The sequence below is a fragment of the Dipodomys merriami genome, unplaced genomic scaffold (assembly GCF_024711535.1).
Source record: "Dipodomys merriami isolate MVZ:Mamm:240054 unplaced genomic scaffold, mDipMer1.0.p SCAF_3, whole genome shotgun sequence".
Lineage (NCBI taxonomy): Eukaryota > Metazoa > Chordata > Mammalia > Rodentia > Heteromyidae > Dipodomys > Dipodomys merriami.
The window spans coordinates 62,285,851-62,311,455 of NW_027204492.1; the positions used below are offsets into that span (position 1 = coordinate 62,285,851).

The following is a 25,605-nucleotide window of genomic DNA, read 5'->3' on the forward strand; positions in this document are numbered from 1 at the left end:
TGTATTGAGGGAATTTTATTTTGGTGGGGAGGGATAGATAAGACAGTGGTCTTTTCACCTCAATACACCTCTTTTCTATGACCTTGTAAAGTTTTATTTGAGTGGAGCAGAATTGTTCTTAGATTTTGAATATCTAAATGCCCATTGATCTGACTGCACATTATTGATGGTTCAAAATATTACTCAAAAGGATAATACTTATATTTTCATGAACTAAAACAAAAATATGTCATTAAAGAATTTCTTATTTCTAGATTATTTTGGTCCAAGTTAACCCTGGCGAGATTCTGACCATAAAAGGTGATGATGGAACTATTCAAAATATTCACGGTCAGTAAAAGTGTATCTTATTTTACATCAAAAGAGTGAGTTAATATATTAGTGTGAAATTAGTAAAACCCACTAGAGTTAGACTGAATACTCTTAAAATAGCATAATCCTTATAGGAATCAATAAACAAAAAGGTCTCATCTTGCTAATCTTACTAGAAACCTTCAAAAATAAAATAGATATACAGATAGATAGATAGATACTATAGATAGTATAGATCAATACATAGATACAGATATAGATGGGAGAGACATATAGAGATAGAGATGGAGAAAATAGGAGAGATAGATGGAGATAGAGAAATAGCATATGCTATTGATAGAAGGATAAAGAGAGATAGAGATAGAAAGATAAAGTACAGGAGAGACTTCAGTACAAGCATAAAATAGATAATAGATGGAGACATAGATGAGGGATAGATTGATACAAGAGAGAAAGATAGAGAAAAATAATAGGAAAAATAGAGATAGTAAGAGAGATTGATACAGAGAGAGATAGAAAGTGAAAGAGAGATACTACAGTACAGCACTAGGTAAAGAAAAAATATAGAGAGATAAAGAAATAGATACATAGACTTAGAGAGGAAGAGAGATAGGGAAATAAAGGCATAAATAGATATATCAACTTAAGTATATAGATAAAAAGTAGAAAGACAGGCACCAGGAGAGATAAGGTAGAGAACTAGAGAGATAAACAGAGACATGAATATAGATTCAGAGATAGGAAAATCAAAGATAAGTGAATAGATGAGAGATAGATGAAAAAGAGAGATATAGAGAGATGGAGTAATAGAAATAGAGAGATATGGCATAGATAAAGAGAGAGAAAGGGATGTACTACCAGCACTACATTGATCAATTGTTCCATAGATAGATAGAAAATAGATACATATATACATATAGAGAGAAATAGAGGCAGAGAGAAATAGACAGCAAAATGAGAGATACACCAGTACCAACACTAAAAAGAAACAGAAAGAGTGAGATAGAGAATTATAGTGACACAAAGAGTGATAGAGAGCCAGAGAGAGAGAGATTTTGTGAGAGAGAGAGATGTAGTCATACAAGATAGATAAACAATAGAGAAAAAGTGATACCCCAGTATAAGGAGAGACACATAGAGGTAGGCAGAGAGATACAGATAGGTAGATACATAGATGCACAGATGAAATATGGAAAATATAGAAACATAGGAAAAGATATATATAGAGAGAAATAGAGATAAAGAGATAGAGATGCACAGATAGACAAAAACAATAGATTAATAGATGATAGGTGAAAGAGAGAGATAGAGATACACACACACACACACACACACACACACACACACACACACACACACACACACACACACACACACACACACACAGGAGTACACCAGTACCAGCACTAGATGGATAGATGAACACAAAGAAATAGAGAGATGGAGAGATGGAAAGATACAGCACAAAGTAGATAGAGACATAGATAGATGGATAGACAGATAAGAAATAGGTGTGTGAGAGAGACAGACAGAGAAAGATAGAGATGGAGAAAACATATAAAAAGAGATAGAGATAAGAGAAATAGTATGCAATACTGATAGGTACAGAGATAGAAAGTAATGAAGACCTCAGTACCAGCACAAAATAGATAGATACATAGTTACATAGATGGAGACCTAGATATAGGGATGGGTAGATGTGAGGGAGAGTTAAAGAGAGAAATAAAAAGATAAAGTGAACTGCAGAGATTGATTTATAGAGAAATAAACAAAAGAGAGACATAGAGATATACCACAGCAGAAGCACAAGATAAAGAGATAGAAAGCAAGATAGATACCCCAGTACCTGCACAAAATAGATAAAGATAGAGAAATAGAGAGATAGAAACTAAGATAGATACAACAATACCAGCACAAGCTAGATATTAGATAGATAGATGGAGAAGGAGATAAACACATTGAAAGATAGCCCAGTACAAGCACAAGATGATACACATACATATATAAATAGATGGAGAACTATATAGAGATAAGTAGAGAGAGGCATAGATAGATGTAAGAGATCAATGAAGGATAGAGATATTATAGAAAGCTAGAGAAATAAAGACATAAACAGAAACTAAGATTCAGAGATAAAGAGATAAATAGAAGACAGATAAATAGGTAAGAGAGATGAAAGACAGATAAGATAGAAAGGATACATGGAGTAATAGAAAGAAATAGAGATAAACAGATGGAGAGAGAAAAAATACAGAGATAAGATATACCAACAACAGCACTAGAGAGAGAGACAGAGAGAGAGAGAGAGAGAGAGAGAGAGAGAGAGAGAGAGAGATGACAGTGTTGGAGAGTGATGCCTTAGTACCAGCACAAATTTGATGATAGACAGACAGACAGACAGACAGACAGACAGACAGACAGACAGACAGACAGACAGACAGACAGACAGACAGATAGATAGATAGATAGATAGATAGATAGATAGATAGATAGATAGATAGATAGATGCATACTTGCATTGAAAGATAAATGCAGAGAATAGATGATAAATAGTTATAGATAGAGGAGAGAAAGGAAGAGATACCCCAGTACCAACACTAGAGACAGAGTATGACAGAGAGGATAGTGATAGTAAAAGAGAGAGAGAATAAGAGAGAGAGCCTGAGGGATAAAGAAATACAAAGAGAGAAAGGGTAGTGTGATAGAATGATAGAGATAAAGAGATAGATATATGTAGTCATACAAAATAGAGATTTAAAAAAAAAACAGAAACTGATACCCAAGTACTAGCATAAAATACATGGATAGAGAGATTTATACATAGAGATTGCCCAGTACCAGTGCAAGATAGAGATGATAGATAGATAAATAGATAGATAGACAGACAGACAGACAGACAGACAGACAGATAGAGATATTGAGATAGAGAGGTAGATAAAGATATACTGAGACAGATACAGATAGAAATTGAGAAATATAGAGATAAACAGATAAATAGCAATTCAGAAATAGAAAACAATATAGATAGATGTGAGAAAGATGAGAGATAGATGAGAAAGGAAAAATAGACAGAGAGAGAGAGATGAGTAATAGAAATTGAGAGATAGAGATAGGGTTCCCTTTTGGCCATATCCCCTCCAGCATCTGTTGATTATAGTCATTCTAATTGGGGTGAGGTGGAATCTCAATGATGTCTTGATTTTCATTTCTTTTATAGGTAGAGAACTTAGTAAATGGAAAGACTTAGAAAAAATTATATTAAGTGAAGTAAGCCAGGCCCAAAGAAACTTAGGTCCCATGGTTTCCCTTATTTGCAATAACTAGTATGTGTCTGAGTCAAGCAGAAAAGGTCAGATAAGTTGATGTTAGAGAAATTAACCCTATGATATATATTCAAATGTTTTTTTTCTTTCAGGTGATTGTTTCTAACACATTTATAAGATTATTTCTTTGTTGCTTTGTATGTCCCTCCCCCATGGTATAACCGCTGCTTTCACTGTATTTGATGTTGGTATAATTTGTGGAGGGGAAGGAAACAAATCGTTTAAATAGGAATACAGGTGGATCCATTGCAACAATGAGATGTACAAGTCGTTATGTGGAAAACGACAGAAATATAAAGAGCAATAGAGAGTGAGACAGAGAGATACTAAGGTACCAGCACAAAATAGATAAAAAGATACATAAATACATAGATATGTATTGGAGACATAGATGTAAGATAGGAAGATGAGAGACAGAGAGATGGGGAAAGAAAAAATACAGAGAGATAGGTGAATATATAGCGAAATATAAAGATAGAAACATAGAGAGGTTGGTAGAGACAAAAATGCCCCAGTCGCAGAACAAAATAGACAGACAGGATAGATGAGATAGTGAGATGAGAAATAGATAGGATAGATGAGAGAGTTGAGAGACAGAAAGATAGGTACAGCACAAAAGATAGAAAGATTGAGAGATAGAGACAGACTCAAAGATAGATAAGAGACATAAAGAAAACAGAGTGATAGAGAAATTGAGACAAAGATAGAGGGAGAAATAGAGAGACAGAGGCTCCAGTAACAGCACAAAATAGATACATAGATGGAGTCATAGCTGAGAGAATTCAAGAAATAGAGCTAGATTTAAAGAGAAATGGAGAAAAGGATAGGGAGGCAAATAAAATAGAGAATGTAAGAGATAGAACAGTATGAGCAAAAAGTAGGTACATAGATATACAGATACAGAAAAAGAAAGAGAAAGAGAGGTCAAGATAAATAGATATCCCAGTAACAACACCAGATAGATACATACATACATGTATACATGAATACATACATTCAGAACAGCATAGACAAAGATACCCCAGTACCAAGACAAAACGGATAGGATATGATAGATAGATAGATACATACATACATACATACATACATACATACATACATACATACATACATGGATAGATACTTATTGTAGATAGATATGACATAGACAAGAGACAGAGATAAAGAGAAATTGAGATTATATAGAAAAATAATAGGTGAGATTATTAGAGAAATACACACAGAGGGAGAAAGATAGAGATACCCCAGTAGCAAAACAAAATAGACAAATAGAAAGAGATTGATAAATGGATAACTAGAGAATTAGATGAGAGATAGATGACAAAGAGAAAGAGAAAGAGAAGTAACCTAGTAGGGGCACAAAAATAGGGAGGGAGGGAGGGAGGGAGAAAAGGAGGTAGGTAGGTAGACTAATAGCTATACAGATACATAGGTACATAGATATATAAGTGAAGAGATCAATATATAGATAAACAGATAATGGATAGATAGAAAGTTATATAGATACATGAGATATAGAGATGAGAGATAGGTACCCTAGGACAAAAGAAAGAGGTAGGTCGATCAACAGATAGATAGATAGATAGATAGATAGATAGATAGATAGATAGATAGATAGATAGATAGATAGATAGACAGACAGATGTGAGATAGAGACATAGATGGAAGATGGATGGGAGAATACAATGTGAATACAATGTGAGAAACTTCAAGAAAGAGAGCTAAAGGGAGAAATAGACAGGGAACCATACCAACACACAGATACACAGATAGAAACATAGATAAGTGAGGCAGAGACAGATGAGAAAGATAGAAAAATAGAAATAGAGATTGAAAGAGGGATATTATGATACAGAGACAAAGAAAGGAAGAGACACAGGCATACCCATAGCAGAAAAAAACTAGACAAAGAGATAGATACACAGATACATAGAAAAGGAAAAAGAGAAAGAGACAACTAGAGAGCAAGATAGACACACCTACAACACTAGGGGGAGAGAGAGAGAGAGAGAGAGAGAGAGAGAGAGAGAGAGAGAGAGAGAGAGAGAGAGAGAGAGTACAACTTAGAGAGATACCCCAGTACTAGCACAAAATGGATGCAAATATACATGTACACATATATACATAGATGAAGACATAGATAAATGTAAGATAGATAGATAAAGAGTGATAAAGAGAGAGCAAAAGGGATAGAGGAAAATGAGAGAGTGACAAAGAGAAATAAAGTAGAGATACTCAAGTAACAACACAAAATAGTCTGATAGAAAGGGAGAGAGATGATAGATAGATAGATAGATAGATAGATAGATAGATAGATAGATAGATAGATAGATAGATAGATAGATAGATAGATATAGAATGAGATAGAGATACCTCAATACTAACATAAAATGCATACAAATATGCATACATATATACATACATACATTCATGAATACATAGATGTCAGATAAATAGATGAGAGTGATAAAGAGAAAAATAGACAAGGCATAGAAAAAAGTAAGAGAGTGACAATGAAAGATAGAGATAGCTAAACGTAGAGATATTCAAGTAACAGCACAAAGTCTGATAGAAAGAGATAGATATACAGATAGAGATGGAGAGCAAGATAGTAAGATTCCTAGTGTCATACAAAATAAATAGACTGATAAGGAAAGATAATGATATAGATGTCCCAGTGCCAACATAAAATACAGATAGATAGATGGATAGACAGATAGATAGACAGATGCATAAATACATACTGGACACACAGAAACATATGAGATAGATGAGAGAAAGACAAAGATAAACAGAAATGGATATTCGTAGATATATAGAGAAATGGAAAGAGTGAGAAAGATTATTAGAGAAATAGAGACAGAGAGGAAAAGAAAAAGATACCCAGGAACACAACAAAATGGACAGACAGATAGAAAGACAAAAGATACCCCACCCAGTACCAGCACAAAATAGATACATAGATGAAAATATAGATAAATGAGAGAGTAATAAACATCAAAAATGAAAGAGGGATAGAGGAAAAAGAGATGAGAGAGTGACAAAGAGAAAGAGATACTCAATAATCACAAAATAGTCTGATAGAAAGAGATAGATTGATAGATGGGTAGATACATAGATAAATACATAACTAGAAACATAGATATACAGATAGATAAATAGAGAGTGAAAGAGATACCCAGTGCCAGGCAAAATAAATAGAAAGATAAAGAGAAAGAAATAGTGAGATAGTGAGATGTCCCAGTACCAGTATAAAAGATAGATAGAGGGGCTGGGAAGGTGGCTCAGTGGTAGAGCACTTGCCTTGCATGCCTAGGCCCTGGGTTCAATTCTTCAGCACCACATAAACAAAAAGAAAAAAAGCCGGAAGTGGCGCTGTGGCTCAAGTGGTAGAGTGCTAGCCTTGAGCTGAAGAGCTGAGGGACAGCTCCCAGGCCCAGAGTTCAGGCCCCACTACCGGACCCCCCCCAAAAAAAGATAGATAGATAGATAGATAGATAGATAGATAGATAGATAGATAGATAGATAGATAGATAGATAGATAGATAGATAGATAGACAGACAGACAGACAGACAGACAGACAGACAGACACAGATCCATACTGAACACAAAGATAGATATGAAATAGATGAGAGAGATAAAGACAAAGATAAACAGAGAAATTGATACACATAGACATATAGAGAAATAGAAAGGGATAGTGAGAAAGATTTTTAGAGAAATAGAGACAGAGAGGCAAAGAACAAGATACCATGGAGCACAACAAAATAGATAGAGAACAAGCAGAGATACCCCTGTACCAGCACAAAAAAGACAGATCACAGATGAAAACATAGATGTGAGATATATAGATAAGAGAGGGGGGAACTAGAGAAAATAGAGAGGAAAAAGAGTGATAAAGAGGGAAAGAGAAATACTCAAGGAACAGCACAAAATAGTCTGAGAGAGAAAGAGAGATACATACATACATACATACATAGATGCATAGACACATAGATGCATTTGAGATAGATGGCCAAGAGAGACAAAAATAGAAATAAAGACAAATATAGATATATAGATATATGTAGCAAACAAAATAGAGATAGTGAGAGAGATTGGTAGAGATACAGAGACAAAGAGAGACAGAGAAACCCCAATAGCACAATAACATAGAAAGCAAAAAGAAAATACCTCAGTGCCATCACAAAATAGATATATAGATAGACATATACACACATACATACATACATACATACATAGATGAAGACATAGAGATGTGAGATAGTGGATAAGAGGGAATGATAGAAAAAGACAGAGAGAAAAGAATAGAAGAGAGAAAAAGAAAGACAACAAAAAATAGAGAGAGGAGAGAAAAATCCCTGTGACAACACAAAATAGTCAGATAGGTAGAAAGATACATAGTGAAATACAGAGAAACGACAGATGATAGTAGATAAGTAAATCAAAAGATATATACATACATATACATACAAACAGATGCATAGATAGATCAATACATAGACAAAAACATACATACATAGATTCATAGATGGAGAGACAGACAGACAGAACAGATAGATAGATATGTAGATGGATGTATAGAAATTATAGATACAATAGAGATAGACAGAGGAGAGAGAAAGATAAGTATAGTATCAGCACAAAGAATGAGAGATAGATATACACATACATAGATAAATGTGAGATAGATATATGAGAGATGAAGATATAGAGAAAAAAGACACTATGATAGATTGGTAGAGAGATAGAGACAGATATAGAGAGAGAGAAGGAGACAAAACCAATGTCTGCACACAATAGATTTTTAAAAATAGATACATGGAGACGTGAATGAGAGATAGAAAGAGAAATTGAAAGAGAGATAGCAGGATAGAGATACAGAGAGATATGCAAGTACCATCAAAATCAGAAGGATAGATACATAGAGATAAAGTGACAGAAAAAAAGAGATACTGAGACCCCAGTACCAGCACAAAGTAGATAGATACAGGTATGGAGACATAGATAGGTGAGAGAGATTTAGAGAGATAGACATAGACAGAGATTGAAGAGAGATAGAAGGGGTTGGGAAGATGGCTCAGTGGTAGAGTGCTTGCCTTGCATGCATGAGGCCCTGGGTTCGATTCCTCAGCACCACATAAGCAAAAAGAAAAAAGCCAGACGTGGCGCTGTGGCTCAAGTGCCAGAGCACTAACCTTGAGCTGAAGAGCTGAGGGAGAGCGCCCAGGCCCAGAGTTCAGGCCCCACGACCAGACCCTCCCCCCCCCAAAAAAAAAGAAAAGAAAAAAGAAAGAAAGAGAGATAGAAGAATAGAGAGGGAAAGAGAAAGAGATAAAGAGACAGAGAGATATACCAGTACCAGAAAAAGATAGGAAGATAGACTTGAGAATGATAAATGAGAGAGACAGATACACAGATAGATAATAAAGATAATGAGAAAAAGAAAGATGACAGTAAGAGAGATTGATAGAGAGATGGGAAAAGAGAGAGAAATGTCAGTAACAGCACAAAATAGAAACATAGATTTATAGATGGAGACATCGATACACGAGATATACAGACAGAGAGTAAAATAGAAATAGAGGAAGATTGAAGTAGAGAGACAAAAATAGAATGAGAAAGAGAAAGAGATAAAGAGACACAGAGATACACCAGTACCAGTAAAATCTAGAGCTAGAGAGAGAGAAAGTGAAGTAGACACCCTAGTGGCAGCAGAAGAGATAACAGCAACAGATATACATACATACACACATAGAGAGATGTGAAACAGATAGATGAGAATGAAAAAAGAAAAAGTAGAAGATGGAGAAAAGAATGTGACAAAGAAAGATAGAGATTCCTCAAGTAAGAGCACAAAATAGTCTAATAGAGGGAAAGATAGAGTTAAAAGTTAGATAGATGAGAGACAGATGAGAAAGAGAGAAAAAAGGGTAGGTATCTAGTACCAGCACAAAAGATAGAGAGACAGATAGATATACAAATAGAGAAATAGAGACAGAGAGTGAGATAGAAAGATACCCTAGTACCAGTGCACAATAGACAGACACAGAGAAAAATAGTGAGATAGAGCAATGCTCCAGTATATAAAGTATATAAATAGGTAGAGCAAGAAAGATGAGAGACAAATGAGAAATAGAAAAAGGAAAATATAGGTCCCTGAGCACAAAATGTAGGTAAACAGATATACAGATAGAAAAATAGAGTCAGAGAGAGAGATAGATACACTAGTACCAGACAAAATAGTGAGAAAGAGAGAGAGAGAAAGAGAGAGAGAGAGAGAGAGAGAGAGAGAGAGAGAGAGAGAGAGAGAGAGATTTAGATACTTAGGTATTTAGACACTTAGGTGCTTAGATACATATTACACATATAAATAGATGTGAGGTAGATGAGAAAGACAAAAACAGACAAATAGAAAAAATATATAAAAAAATAAAAAGAAATATACATGTATGAATAGAAATAGAAAGAGATAGTGAGAGAGATTGTTAGAGAAATAGGGACAGAGACAAAGAAAGACACCCCAATAAGCACAATAAAATGAGAGATGGTGAGAGAGAGAGAGTTAAATAGAGATACCCTGGTACTAGCACAAACATAGATACATACATACATTGATGAAGACATAGGTAGATGAGAGAAAGTGATCGTGATAGAAAAAGTAAAGGAGAAAGAGAAAAAGAGCAGAGATTGATGAGATAAAGAAAATAGAGAGGAGAGAAAGACAAAGATACTTCAGTAACAGCACAAGGTAATCAGATAGGTACAAAGATAGAAAGGGAAATAGAGAAATAGAGAAATAGAGGAAGGAAGGAAGGAAGGAGGAAAGAAAGAAAGGCAGAAAGAAAGAGAGAGAGAGAGAGAGAGAGAGAGAGAGAAAGGAAGGAAGGAAGGAAGGAAGGAAGGAAGGAAGGAAGGAAGCAAGCAAGCAAGCAAGCAAGCAAGCAAGCAAGCAGAAAGTAAGTGCTAGGCACCGGTGGCTCATGCCTGCAATCCTAGCTATTCAGGAGGCTGAGATCTGAGGTCACGATTCAAAGCCAGCCCAGGCAAGAAAGTCCGTGAGACTCTTAGTTCCAATAAACCAGAAGTGAAGCTGTGGCTCAAGCTGTAGAACGCTAGCCTTGAGCTGAAGAGTGCAGGGACAGCGCCCAAGCCCAGAGTTCAAGCCCCACGACCGACCAAAAAAAAAAAAGATATATAGATGAGTAGAGTGATAGAGAAAAATTAGAAGAAAGGAGGAAAAAGAGGGAGTGACACCGTCAGAATTACATTGCCTCTTTAGTTAGGAAATGGAAAGACTTGGAAAAAATCATATTAAGTGAAATAAGCCAGGCCCAAAGAAACATAGGTCCCATGGTTTCCTAGTACGTGTCCATTACAAGCAGAATAGGTTAAAGGCTATGTACATACGACCACATGAGATAATGTTAAGCAAAATGTACCCCAAGACAGGGACACAAGAGGTTTTTTTGTTTGTTTTTGTTTTTTCTTTCTTGCTAGTGTTTTTAGTGTACTTACAATACACTATGTAATTCTTTTGTTTCTATTGTATGTTCTTCCCCCATGGTATAACCCCTCTTTTCACTGGATTTGTTGCCAGTGTTCTACACCTTGTATATATATTATTGTAATTTGGGGAGGGGAAGGGATATTGCAGAATGCTTAAATGGGGATGCAGGTTGACCCATTGTGACGACGAGATGTACAGGACACTATATTGAAAACAAACTTTACAATGTAGGGGGGTTGGGGGGAGTTGTTGGGGAGGTGGGGAGGGAAATGACGGTAGGGGGAAAATAAAGGAGGAGGTAACAATGCTCACTATGAAATGTACTCATTACCCTACTCATGTAACTGTAATCCCTCTGTACAACATTTTTATAATTGTAAAAAAGTTAAAAAAAATGGATTGACAAAGAGAGGGATAGATAAACAGAGATACTCAAGTAACTAAAATAGTCTAGTAGAAAGAGAAAGATTGATGTATGGATGGATACATACATACACGCATAGATGAAGAAATCCATATGAAATAGATGAGAGTGATAAAGAAAAAAAGAAAAATAGAATAGGGATGGAGGAAAATGAAATAGAGTGATAGAGGTAGATAAATAGATTAACTACACAAAATAATCTAATAGAGAGATTGAAAGAGAGAGCTAGATAGATGAAAAATAGAGAGATGACAGAATGAAAAGGATAAGTACGTTGGCACCATCACAAAAGATATATAGGTAGTTAGGTACATAGATTTACAAATAGAGAAATAAAGATAGAGAATGACATACCCCAGGATCACAGCACAATAGAGAGAGAAATAGAAACTGAAGGACATGCCCCAGTACTAGCATAAAGTAGATAGGTAGGTAGGTAGATAGATAGATAGATAGATGCATGCATGCATGCATGCATACATGCATACATACATACATACATACATACATACACATACATACATACATACATGGATAGATACTTGTTGATGTAAGAGACAAGACACAGAGATAAAGAGAAATAGAGATATATGGATACATAGAAAAAGAGAAAGATAATGAGGAGGTTGTTAGGAAAATATAGACAAAGGGAGATAGAGATACCCCAGTAGCAATACAAAATAGACTGATAGAAAGAGATTGATAGATGAATAACTAGAGAATTAGAGATGAGAGATAGAAAGATGACTTAGAGAAAGAGAAAGATAAGTAACCTAGTAGGAGCACAAAAATAGGTAGGTGGGTAGGTAGATAGGTAGCAAAATAGCTATACAGAAACATAGGTACATAGATACATAGGTAGAAAAATCAATACATATATAAACAGATTAGATGGATAGATAGAAACTTATATAGATACATGAGAGAGATAGGTTCAAAAGAAAACACGAAAGATACATAGATCAATCAATAGATAGCTAGACAGATAGATAGATGATAGATAGATGATAGATAGATAGATAGATAGATAGATAGATAGATAGATAGATAGATAGATAGATAGATAGATAAGAGATAGACAAGACATAGAGAAAACGGATGAGAGAATGCAATGTGAGAAACTGAGAGATAGAGACAGAGAAAGAGAGATAAATGGAAAAACAGAAACTGAGACGCATACCAGCACACAGATGCATGGAGACATAGATGAGAGAGGGAGAGAGAGAGATGAAAAAGAAAGAGAAAGAGAGATAGAGCCAGGTGCCGGTGGCTCACACCTGTAATCCTAGCTACTCAGGAGGCTGAAAATGAGGATCATGGTTCAAAGCAACCTGGGGCAGGAATGTCCGTGAGACTATTATCTCCACTTAACCACCAGAAAATAGGAAGTAGCCCTGTGGCTCAAGTAGTAGAATGCTTGCGTTGAGCTGAAGAGCTCAGGGACAGCACCCAGGCCCAGAGTTCAAGCCCCCTGACCAACAAAAAAAAATAGAGATAGAGATTGAAAGAGAGAGATGATACAGAGACAAAGAAAGAGAGAAAAAGACACAGGTATACCAGTAACAGAGAAAACTATACTGAGAGATAGATACATAGAAATAGAAAAAGAGAGAAAACTAGTGAGCAAGATAGACACACTATGTACAGCACTAGGGAGAGAGAGAAGGAGAGAGACAGAGAAAAACCTACAGAGATACCATAGTACAAGCACAAAATAGATACATAGACATACATAAATGCAAGATAGATGAGAGAGTGATAAAGAGATAGAGCTAAAATAGTAGAGAGATAAAGGAAAAAGCAAGAGTGAAAATAAAGATAGAAATATTCAAGAGCACAAAATAGTCTGATAGAAAAGGTTAGATATAGATATCTAGATAAATTAGATAGATGGATAGATAGATAGATAGAGATAGAGATGCCCTAGTATTAGCATAAAAATAGATAGTAGATAGATAATAGAGAGCAAGATACCAATATAGATATACCTCAGTACTAGTACAAAACAGATTCATACACATAGATGAAGACATAGATGTGAGCGATACACAAGTAACACACAAAACATTCTGGTACTTAGAAAGATAGAGATAGATGATAGATGAGATATATAGATAGAGACTGAGAGAGTTAGAGAACAAGAAAAAGAAAGGGGAGTGAGTACTTAGAATTGTGCCACTGGTGGAAGGAAATCCTAAGAAAGTACATTTTTTTTATAAAATTGTAATTTTTTTATTATCTTAAAGTAGTTGTACAAAGAAGTTCCCATTCTACAAAACAGTATATGAGTACAAAGTGTCTAAGAACATTGTCACCCATCTCTCTTAACCTACCCTTCTCTCACTTTTCTTTAATTGAGATTAGGTGATTACATAAATTTCATATATTTCACAGTGTTGTGGAATAGTGATATTTAGAGTCACAAACACATTTTAACTTTCACAAGGCAAATTGTCATTATCATGGTCTATACAGTTTGTGAATTCTATGAGCTTTTACAATGCAAGTTATTTTTTCCACATCAGGTGATGTTTACATTTCTTTCCTTTTGCTCAGTGTAGGCTATTATAGAGATGTATCATGACATTCTTTGGGCCCTCTGCTGGAAAAGTAGAATCAAGTCTCAATAATGCCTTTTTAATTGTATCCTCCAGTATTATAAATGTAGGACAGTACTGTATCATTACTCTGTGAATATAAAATCCCTTGTACCTGCTTTATGATATGTAGTAATGACTGTGCTTTATTAGAGCTGCTTTTAATGATATCATTCAAGAATGTTTTCTTTCCAGATGATGATTGAGAAACTTACAAAAAATGGTGCCAGGTAAAAAAGAAAAGAAAAAGATAGGTATCCTAGTACCAGCAAAAAAAAAAAGATAGGTAGGTAGATAGATATGCAGATAGAGAAATAGATACTGGATAGATTTCCAGTACCAGCAAAAAAGATAGATAGATAGATAGATAGAGAGAGAGAGAGAGAGAGAGAGAGAGAGAGAGAGAGAGAGAGAGAGAGATGGATAGATAGATGGATAGATGGATGGATGGATGGATGGATGGATGGATGGATGGATGGATGGATGGATGTAGAGGTACTCAGTACCACACAAAGTTGGTAGACAAAGAGAAATAGTGAAATAGATAGATGCCTCTGTACCAGCATAAAATGAATAGATATATACATAGGTGGATGAATGGATGGATAGATGGATATAGAGAGAGAACAAGATAACAATATATAGATGTCCCAGTACTCAAATAAGATGGATAGATAGATAGATAGATAGATAGATAGATAGATACATAGATACATAGATACATAGATACATAGATACATAGATACATAGATACATAGATAGGGGCTGGGAAGGTGGCTCAGTGGTAGAGCGCTTGCCTTGCATGCATGAGGCCCTGGGTTCGATTCCCCAGCACCACATAAGCAAAAAGAAAAAAGCTGGAAGTGGAGCTATGGCTCAAGTGGTAGAGCGCTAGCCTTGAGCTGAAGAGCTGAGGGACAGCGCCCAGGCCCAGAGTTCAGGCTCCACGACCGGACCCCCCCCAAAAAAACAGATAGATAGATAGATAGATAGATAGATAGATAGATAGATAGATAGATAGATAGATAGATAGATACATACATACATACATACATACATACATACATACATACATACACACACACACATACATACATACATACATACATACATACATACATGAAGACATAGTGAGATAGATGGTGAAAAAAGAAAATAGAGGAGGCATAGAAGAAAAATGGATAGAGTGACAATGAAAGCTAGACATAGATAAATACATAGATACTCAAGTAACAGCACAAAGTCTGATAGAGATAGATAAATAGATATACAGATAGAGATTGAGATAGTAAGATACCTAGTGCCATGCAAAATAAATAGAGATAATAGAGATGTCCAAGTGCCTGCATAAAATAGAGATAGATAGAGAGATAGTTACATAGATACATACTGGACGCACAGATAGATATGAGATAGATGAGAGACACAGAGAGAAAAACAGCGATAAACAGAAATCGATATATAGGGAGAAATGGAAAGAATGAGAAAGCTTGTAGGAGAAATAGAGACAGAGAAGCAAAGAAAGGGATACCCCAGGAGCACAACCATAGACAGACAGACAGAGACAGTAATACAAAAGATACCCCAGTACCAGCAAAAAATACATAAATACATAGTTGAAAACATAGATAAATGAGAGAATAATAAATAGCAAGACATTGAAGAGGGATAGAGGAAAAAGATGAGAGTCACAGAGAAAGAGGTAAAGAGGGAGATACTCAAGTTATCACAAAATAGTCTGATAGAAAGAGATAGATTGATAGTTACATTGATAGGTAGATAGACAGATATAAAGAGAAATAGAGATAGAGGGTGAGAGAGATACCTAATGCCAGGAAAAATAAACAAATAAACAGAGAAATAGTGACATAGAGAGTTGTCCCAGTACCAGTATAAAATACAGACAGACAGATAGATAGATAGGTAGATAGATAGATTACACAAAGACACATACATACACACTTCTATATACATAGATCGATATACATAGATATATATACATCTATATACGTGGGCACAAAGATTGGTGTGAGATAGATAAGAGAAAGACAAAGATAAACAGAAATCAACATGCATAGATATATAGAGAAATAGGGATAGTGAGAAAGATTGTTAGAGAAATAGAGAGAGAGGCAAATCATATAAACTTAAATGCAAGAAAAGGGTACAGAGATCATATCTATGTATCATCTTTTTCTAGTACTACTCTCTCTCTCTTTTGTCTCTATCTTCTTTCAATCTCTTTTTCTCTCTCTAAATCTCTTTGTATCTGTTTCATCTGTGTATGTATCTATCTGTTTTGTGCTGTAACTGAGGTCTCAGTATCTCTCTCTCTTTTCTATGTATCTATACCTCTATCTATTTTTTTTTTTGTTCCGGTCGTGGGGCCTGAACTCGGGGCCTGGGCACTGTCCCTCAGCTTTTCAGCTCAAGGCTAATGCTCTACCACTTGGGCCACAGCGCCACTTCCGGCTTTTTTCTTTTTGCTTATGTGGTGCTAAGGAATCGAACCCAGGGCCTTAGGCATGCAAGGCAAGTGCTCTACCACTGAGCCACCGTCCCAGCCCACCTCTATTTTTTGCTGGTGTATCTGTCTCTATATCTCCCTTTTTGTCTCTCGATCCCTCTTTGTTTCAATCTCTTTATCTCTATTTCTCTCTCTTGTGCATGTATGTATGTATGTATGCATTCATGTATCTATGTATCTATTTTGTGAAGATACTGGAGTCTCTGTCTCTCCTTCAATCTCTTTATCTCTGTATTTCTCTATCAGTCTTCTTTCTTTCTACTAACAGTCTTCTTTCTCTCATTGTATCTATCTCCCATCTATGTCTCTTTCTCTGTTTCTCCCACCAACCTATTTATATGTTTGTCTGACTGTCTACTGATCTCCCCATCTATGTATTTATGTATCTAAGTATCTTAGTATCTATGTCTGTCTGTCTATCTGTTATCTATTTACCTACCTACCTACCTACCTACCTTTCTTTGTGCTCCTGTTAGGGTATTTTTCTTTTTCTTTCTCTCTCTTTCATCTCTCTATCTAGTACTCTAACTTACTATACATCGATGTATCTATTTATCTTTCTTTCTATATTTCTCTATCTCTCTATCTTTGTACCTATCTGATTACTCTGCATTGTTACTGGAATATCTATTTTCTTTTTTTTTTTTTTTTTTTTTTTGGTCAGTCGTAGGCCATGAACTCTGGGCCTGAGCACTGTCCCTCAGCTCTTCAGCTCAAGGCAAGCACTCTACCACTTGAGCTACAGTGTCACTTCCGGTTTTCTGGTAGTTTTTATTGGAGATGAGAGTTTCACGAACTTTCCTGCCTGGCTTTGAACCAAGATCCTCAGATCTCAGCCTCTTGAGTAGCTAGGATTACAGGCGAGAGCCACCGGCGCCAACTACAGATTCTTTTTCTCTCTTTCTCATCTGATTCTCATCTATCTAACTTTTAACTCTATCCTTCCCTCTATGAGACTATACTCTTAAATGACAATTTCTCTATATCTTCCTTTGTCACTCAATTTCTTTTCTCCATATTCAATTTTTCTTTTTTCATTCTCATCTATGGTTCACATCTCTCTATATCTTCTTCTATGTGTGTATGTGTGCATCTATGTTGCTATTATCTCTGCTGCAACTAGGGTGTCTACCTCACTCTCTGTCTCTCTCTCTCTGTCTCTCTCTGTCTCTCTCTCTATATATATATATATCTACCTATGTACGTATTTATTTCTATCTCGTTTTTACTGGTACTGGTATATCTCTGTATCTCTTTATTTCTCATTCTTTCTTTCCTCTCTCAATCTTCCTCTATGGATACTTCTCTATCTGTATATCTCATGTATCTATGTCTCCATCTATAATTCTATGTATCTATTTGGCGTTGTTACTAGCATCTCTCTACCCTTTTCCCCCCTCTTTCTCTATCAATCTCTCTCACTGTCATCTTTCTATCTCTCGTCTATCTGTGTATGTCTTTCTTTCTCTCATTTATCACTGTCATGTCTAACTACCTATCTGTTTCTTGTACTGGTGTATCTCTGTCTCTTTATCTTTTTCTCTCTATTCTTCTATCTCTCTTTCTGTAAATCTCTCTCATCTATCTATATCTCCATCCATGTATCTATTTTGTGTGGTACTGGGGTCTCAATAGCTCTCTCTCTTTATCTCTATATATCTATCCCTCTTATCTATTTTTTTTTATTTTTGGGTCCGGTCGTGGGGCCTGAACTCTGGGCCTGGGCGCTGTCCCTCAGCTCTTCAGCTCAAGGATAGCACTCTACCACTTGAGCCACAGTGCCACTTCCGGCTTTTTTCTTTTTTCTTATGTGGTGCTGAGGAATCGAACCCAGGGCCTCATGCATGCAAGGCAAGCGCTCTACCACTGAGCCACCTTCCCAGCCCATCCTCTTATCTATTTTTTATGGTACTTGTATATTTCTCTCTTTGTCTCTCTCTCCTCTCTATCTCTCATCTGTGTCTCTGTGTGTCTATTTTTAAAAATTTTTTGTGTGTGCAGGTATTGGTTCTCTCTCCATCTGTCACACTCTTTTTTCTCTATGTCTCCATCTCTAATATATCTATCTCACATTTATCTATGTACTTATGAATCTATCTCTCTTTCTTTGTGCTGGTACTATAGTTATCTTTCTCATTTGTTTATCTCATATCTAAACAAATTTCTATACATCCATCTACATCCCTATCTCTCCATCTATGAACTATGTATGCATGTATCTGTCTATGTAGTGATCTATCTATGCATCTCTGTATGTGTGTATATGGGCATATATTTCTATCTACTTATCTACTATCATCTATCTTTCTTTCTCTCTGTATTTCTCTATGTATCTATTTTTCAACCTATCTTGCTATTTTGTACTGTCATAGGGGTATCTCTCTCCATTTTTCTTCGTCTCTCTTTTCCTCTGTTCTATCCTTTTCTATCTATCTTTTCTATCATTCCCTCTCATCCATCTATTTCACATCTGTGTCTTCATGTATGTATGTATCTATCTACCTATCTCTTTATCTATTTTGTGATGGTACTGGGGTATTTTTATTTTGCTCTCTCTCTATGTTATTGTGCTACCAGGGTTTCTCTATTTTGTCTCTATATCTCTACCAATCTCTCTCACTATTTTGTTTGCTACATATATCTCTATATCTATATTTGTCTTTATTTCCATTTTTGTCTGTCTCTCTTGGTCCTCTATCTCACATGAACCTATGTGTACAATAATTATCTATGTGTCTATCTATCTATCTACATACTTTATGCTGGTACTTGGGCATTTCCATCTCACTGTATTTCTCTCTTCATCTTTGTCTATTTTGTGCTAGTACTGGAGTTGTGTCTTGCTCACTCTCTGTTTTTATCTGCATCTCTGTCTTTGGTGCTGGGACTAGTATACGCATTCTTTTCTTTCTTTCTCAGCTATCATTTCTCTAACTCTCTGTCTACCTATCTCTATATCTATCTCAGATTATTTTGTGCTGTTACCTGAGTATCTCTCTTCTCCTCTTTACCATTCTTGCTATCTCTTTTTCCTCTATCCTTCTATTTTTCTCTATTTTTTACTCTCTAAACTATCTCACATCTGTGTTTTCATCTCTATATCTATTTTGTGCTGGTACTGGTATTGCTCCCTATCTATGTCTGTCTGTCTATTTTGTTGTGCTGCAGGGATAGAAAAAATAAAGAAGAGATACCGAAAAACTAGAATAGAGAGTGATAAGGGAGACTAAGAAAACAGAGAGATACTCCAGTAACAATGCAAAGTAATCAGATAGGTACAAAGATAGAAAGGGAGATAGAGAAATATGGAAAGAAAGATAGATAGATCAATGTATAGTAAGTTAGAGAACTAGATAGAGATATGAAAGAGAGAGAAAGAAAAAGAAAAATACCCTAATAGGAGCACAAAGATAAGTAGGTAGGTAGGTAGGTAGGTAGGTAGGTAGGTAGGTAGGTAGGTAGGTAGGTAGGTAGGTAGGTAGATACAAACAGACAGACATAGATACTAAGATACTTAGATACATAAATACATAGATGGAGAGATCAATAGACAGGCAGACAAACATAAAATAGGTTGGTGGGCGAAACAGAGAAAGAGACATAGATGGGAGATAGAGAAAATAAGAAAAAGAAGACTGTTAGCAGAAAGAAAGAAAACTGATAGAGAAATACTGAGATAAAGAGATTGAAGGAGAGACAGAGACTCCAGTACCTTCACAAAATAGATACATAGATACATGAATGCATACATACATACATACATGCACAAGAGAGAGAAATAGAGATAAAGAAATCTAGATAGAGATGAAGAGATGGAAACAAAGAGGGATCGAGAGACAAAGAGGGAGATATAGAGACAGATAGATACACCAGCAAAAAATAGATAGAGGTATAGATACATAGAAAGAAAAGAGAGATATACTGTGACCCCAGTTAGAGCACAAAATAGATACATACACTGATGAAACAGAGATATTTAGAGAGAAATAGATTAAAAGAGTATAGAGCGAGAAAGAAATAAAAGAGATACACAATAGTACTAGAAAAAGAAGATAGATAGATTGATAGATAGATAGATAGATAGATAGATAGATAGATAGATAGATAGATAGATAGATAGATAGATTTGATCTTTGTACCCTTTGTCTTGCATATGTTTATATGACTTGGGGACAGGAAGGGGAAACATTGAAATGATGGGACAGCGGGTGAACCAATTTGTCAGTGATACTCACTAGACACTATGTTGGAAATGAACTATACAACTTCAGGGGGAGGGGGAGTGAGGCTGGAGGAGAAACATGGGGAGAAAATGAGGAGGGTGACACTGTTCAGAGATATGTCCTCATTACCTGACTTATGTAGCTGTAACCCGTCTGTACACCACCTTTACAATAAAATAAAATAAAAACAGATAGATGAAAGATAGAAAGAAGACAGTGAGAGATTGATAGGGAGAATGAGACATAGACACCAGTACCAGCAAAAATAGATACATAGATACATAAATGGAGATATAGATGAGAGATATACAGATAGTGTTAGAGAAGGGATAGAGATTAAAAGAGATAAAGGGATTGAAAGACAAAAGAGAGAAACACAGAGAGACATATACACATACCAGTACCAGCAACAGAGAGAGAGACAGAGACAGAGAGAGACAGAGTGCACAACACAGAGAGAGATGCTAGGACAAAGATAGATAGATAGATACATACATACATAGATGCAGACATAGATGTAAGGTACATAGATGAGTGAGAATGCTAACAAGAGAAAAATAGAAGAAGGAAAGGAGCAAAAGATCATGAGACATAGTGACAAAGAGAGAGAGAGATACAAAAGTAACAGAATTAAATAGTCTGATAGAAAGAGAAATATAGATTGATTGATGATAGATAGCTAGATAGACCGATGAGAAAGAAAGAAATCAAAAGATAGGTACTCTAATATCAACATAAAAGTTAAATAGGTAGGTAGGTAGGTAGGTGGGTAGATAGATAGATAGACCAACAGATAGATGGTAGGCAAAGGATACCCTAGCACCAATGCAAAATTGACAGAAAAAGAGAAGCAGTGAGATAGATGCCCCAGTACATAAGGTAAATAGATGATATTGTTGTTGTTGTTGATAATGATGATGATGATATAGGAGAAGATAGACAAACAGACAGACAGACAGGTAGGACATTAGGGGATGAGAAAAAGAAAGATAAGTATAAGTACCCTAGTACCAACACAAAAAATAGATAAAGAGATAAATAAATAAATATATATATATATATATATATATATATATATATATATATATATATATATATACAGATAGAAAGAGCTAAAGAGTGAGATAGGTACCCCAGTACCAAAAACACAGAGACGGAGACAAATAGTGAGATAGATGCCCTAGCATAAAATAGGTAGGTAGGTAGATAGGTGGATACATACATACATACATACATACATACGTACGTACGTACATACATGCATACAGATAGTGAGAGACAGAGATAGACTAAAAACAGAGATGAAGCAAAATAGAGATATATAGGTATATGTGGAGAAACATGAGACAGAGAATTAGAGAAATACAGTGACAAAGAAAGATAGAGATACCCCAGTAGCATAACAAAATGGGCAGATATAGTTCAAAATAAAGATACCCCCTAGATGCAAGATAGATGAATGAAAGTGACAGAGAGAGAGGAAATAGAGAAGAGATAGAGAAAAAGAGATAGAGAGGTAGATGGGCAAAGAAAAATAAAGACAGGGCTGGGAAGGTAGTAGTAGAGTGCTTGCCTTGCATGCATGAGGTCCTGGGTTCGATTCCTCAGCACCACATAAGCAAACAGACAAAAGCCAGAAGTGGCACTGTGGCTCAAGTGGTAGAGCGTTAGCCTTGAGCTGAAGAGCTGAGGGACAGCGCCAAGGCCCAGAGTTCAGGCCCCATGACCGGACCCAAAAAATAAATAAATAAATAAATAAAGACAGAAGAAAAGGGATTCCCCAGTAACAGCACAAAATAGATAGGTAGAAAGTTAGGTAGATACATACATACATACATACATACATACAGGAATTCAGAGAAGGGGGAAAAAGGGAACGAAAGAATGAATGAATGATAGTTTGCTAGATATATAGTTTGCTTGATAGATTGATAGAGACTTAGAAAGATGAGAGATCAAGGACAATGATAGAAAGTAGGAGCACAAAGATATATAGGTAGACACACAGACAGATAGATAATAGATGTGAGACAGAAATAGAAAGAGAGACAGATGAATGGGAGAGATGAAAGTAAGCAATGTGGGATACAGAGGGGGAGTGAGGGAGGGAGAGACAGAGACCCCAGTACCTGTACAAAATAGATAGATACATAGACAAAGACATTGCTAGATAAAAGACATAAAGAGAGATAAAAAGAGATAAACATTGAATGAGAAATAAACTGGATAAAAGATATAGAGATGAGAAGAGAGATATTGAAAGATATAGGATAGAGAAAAAAGAGATAAAGAGACAGAGTACCAGATAAAGAGACACCAGTACCAGAAAAAGATAGCTAAATATGTATGAATGTAGGTAGATAGACAGACAGACTGACAGATAGATGTGAAAGATATAAATGAGAGATAGAAACATAAATAGATGAAAGGTAGAAGATAGTGTGACAGATTGAGGGGAGGGGAGAGAAACAGAGACCCCAGTACCAACACAAAATAGATATATAGTTACCTAAGTGGAGGAATAGATAGATGAGAGATATAGAAAAATAGAGATAGAGATTGAAAGAGAAAGGGATAGAAAGAGATAGAGGGCTGGGAAGGCGGCTCAGTGGTAGAATGCTTGCCTTGCATGCACGAGGCCCTGAGTTCGATTCCTCAGCACCACATAAGCAGAAAATGCTGGAAGTGGTGCTGTGGCTCAAGTGGTGGAGCACTAGTCTTGAGCTGAAGAGCTGAGGGACAGTGCCCAGGCCCAGAGTTCAGGCACCATGACTGGCAAAAAAATAAAAATAAAAAAGGAAGCAATAAAGAGATAAACACAAAGGTACAACAGTAGTAGCAAAATAGACAAATGCATGGATACATAAAGACACATAAGAAAAAGAGATAGTGAAATAATCACCCCAATAGCAGCAGTAGATAGAGGCAGAGAAATAGCAACATAGAAACAGATACTCCAGTACCAGGACATAAAAGATACAGATATACAGACAGATACATACATAGATGAAGACATAAATAGATTCAAGATACATAGATGAGAGAGAAGGATAAAATGAGACAGAAAATAAGAGAGAGAGGAAAAAGAGATAGTGAGTGATAGATACATATAGATAAAGAGAGAAATAGGAGAAAGATTATTAGAGAAATAGAGACAGCAGCACAACAAAATACATAGACACATGTATAGATTGATAGGTAGGTAGGTAGGTAGGTAGGTAGATAGATAGATAGGTAGGTAGGTAGGTAGGTAGATAGATAGATAGATAGATAGATAGATAGATAGATAGATAGATAGATAGATAGATAGATAGATAGATAGATAGATAGATAGATAGATGATAGTAGATAGTAGATAGATGCATACATATATAAACAGAGATACACAAATACAGAAATCTGTATATAGATAAATGGATACATACATAAGAGATACCCCAGTACCAACAATAAATTGACAGACAAAAGGAGTGAGAGAGAGAATGATAGAGTGAAATAGAGATAGGAAGAGACAGAGATGGAAAGAGAAATAGATAGAAAATGATACAGTAAAAAGAGATGTAGTAATAGAGAAAAATAGAGAAAAAGCAAGTGATGCCTCAGTACCATCACAGAATAGATGGATAGATAGATGATAGATAGATAGATAGATAGATAGATAGATAGATAGATAGATAGATAGATAGATAGAGACTTACATAGAGACAAAGATGAGATAGAAAGAAAAGAGTGAGAGAATTAATAGGTATATAGGCACACATAGAGAGAGAAATAGATAAATGAATGGTGAGACAGAGACCCAGTATCAGCACAAAATAGATACATGGAAACATAATGGATGATAGAGGTATAGAGAGAGAGATAGTTAGAAACGGAAAATATAGACAAAGATTGCAAGAGGGGGGCGGGGCTGGGAATGTATCTTAGTAGTAGAGTGCTTGCCCAGCATGCATGAAGCCCTGGGTTCGATTCCTCAGTACCACAGAAAAAGCCAGAAATGGTGCCGTGGCTCAAGTGGTAGAGTGCTAGTCTTGAGCAAAATAAGTTCAAGAACAGCGCCCAGGCCCTGAGTTCAAGCCCCAGGACTGGCAAAAGAGAAAGAGACAGAGAGAGAGAGAGACAGAGACAGAGACAGAGACAGAGAGAGGCAGACAGACATATCAGTACCAGCAAAAAAAAATAGATACATAAATTTATACATAGAGATAGTGAGATATACACCCCAGTATCAGCACTAGATAGATAGATAGATAGATAGATAGATAGATAGATAGATAGATAGATAGATAGATAGACCCCAGTTCTAGCAGAAAATAGATATATACGTATATGTATAGCTACATAGATAGATACAAGATAGATAAGAGTGTTAGAAAGATATAGAGAAAAATAGAAGAGAGGCTGGGAAGGTGGCTCAGTGGTAGAGCACTTGCCTTGCATGCCTGAGGCCCTGGGTTCCATTCCTCAGCACCACATAAGCAAAAAGAAAAAAGCCGGAAGTGGCGCTGTGGCTCAAGTGGTAGAGCGCTAGCCTTGAGCTGAAGAGCTGAGGGACAGTGCCCAGGCCCAGAGATCAGGCCCCACGACCGGACCCAAAAAAAAAAGAAAAGAAAAAAGAAAAATAGAAGAGAGATAGAGGGGAAAGTGGTAGAAAAAGAAAAGAGAGAAATAAAGAGACATACCCCAGT

At 36.0% G+C, this 25,605-nt stretch overlaps 1 protein-coding gene across 1 annotated transcript in view; it reads left to right on the forward strand.

Moving 5' to 3' along the window:
* The window catches only part of LOC138839820 (fibronectin type III domain containing protein 3C1-like), an 89,430-nt gene that overhangs the window by 19,418 nt on the left and 44,407 nt on the right, over positions 1–25,605 (forward strand). Inside the window, exon 4 of the mRNA XM_070039349.1 lies at positions 255–330. Within this exon, the coding sequence (XP_069895450.1) occupies positions 255–330 (76 nt within the window). The remainder of the gene's footprint in view (positions 1–254; positions 331–25,605) is intronic.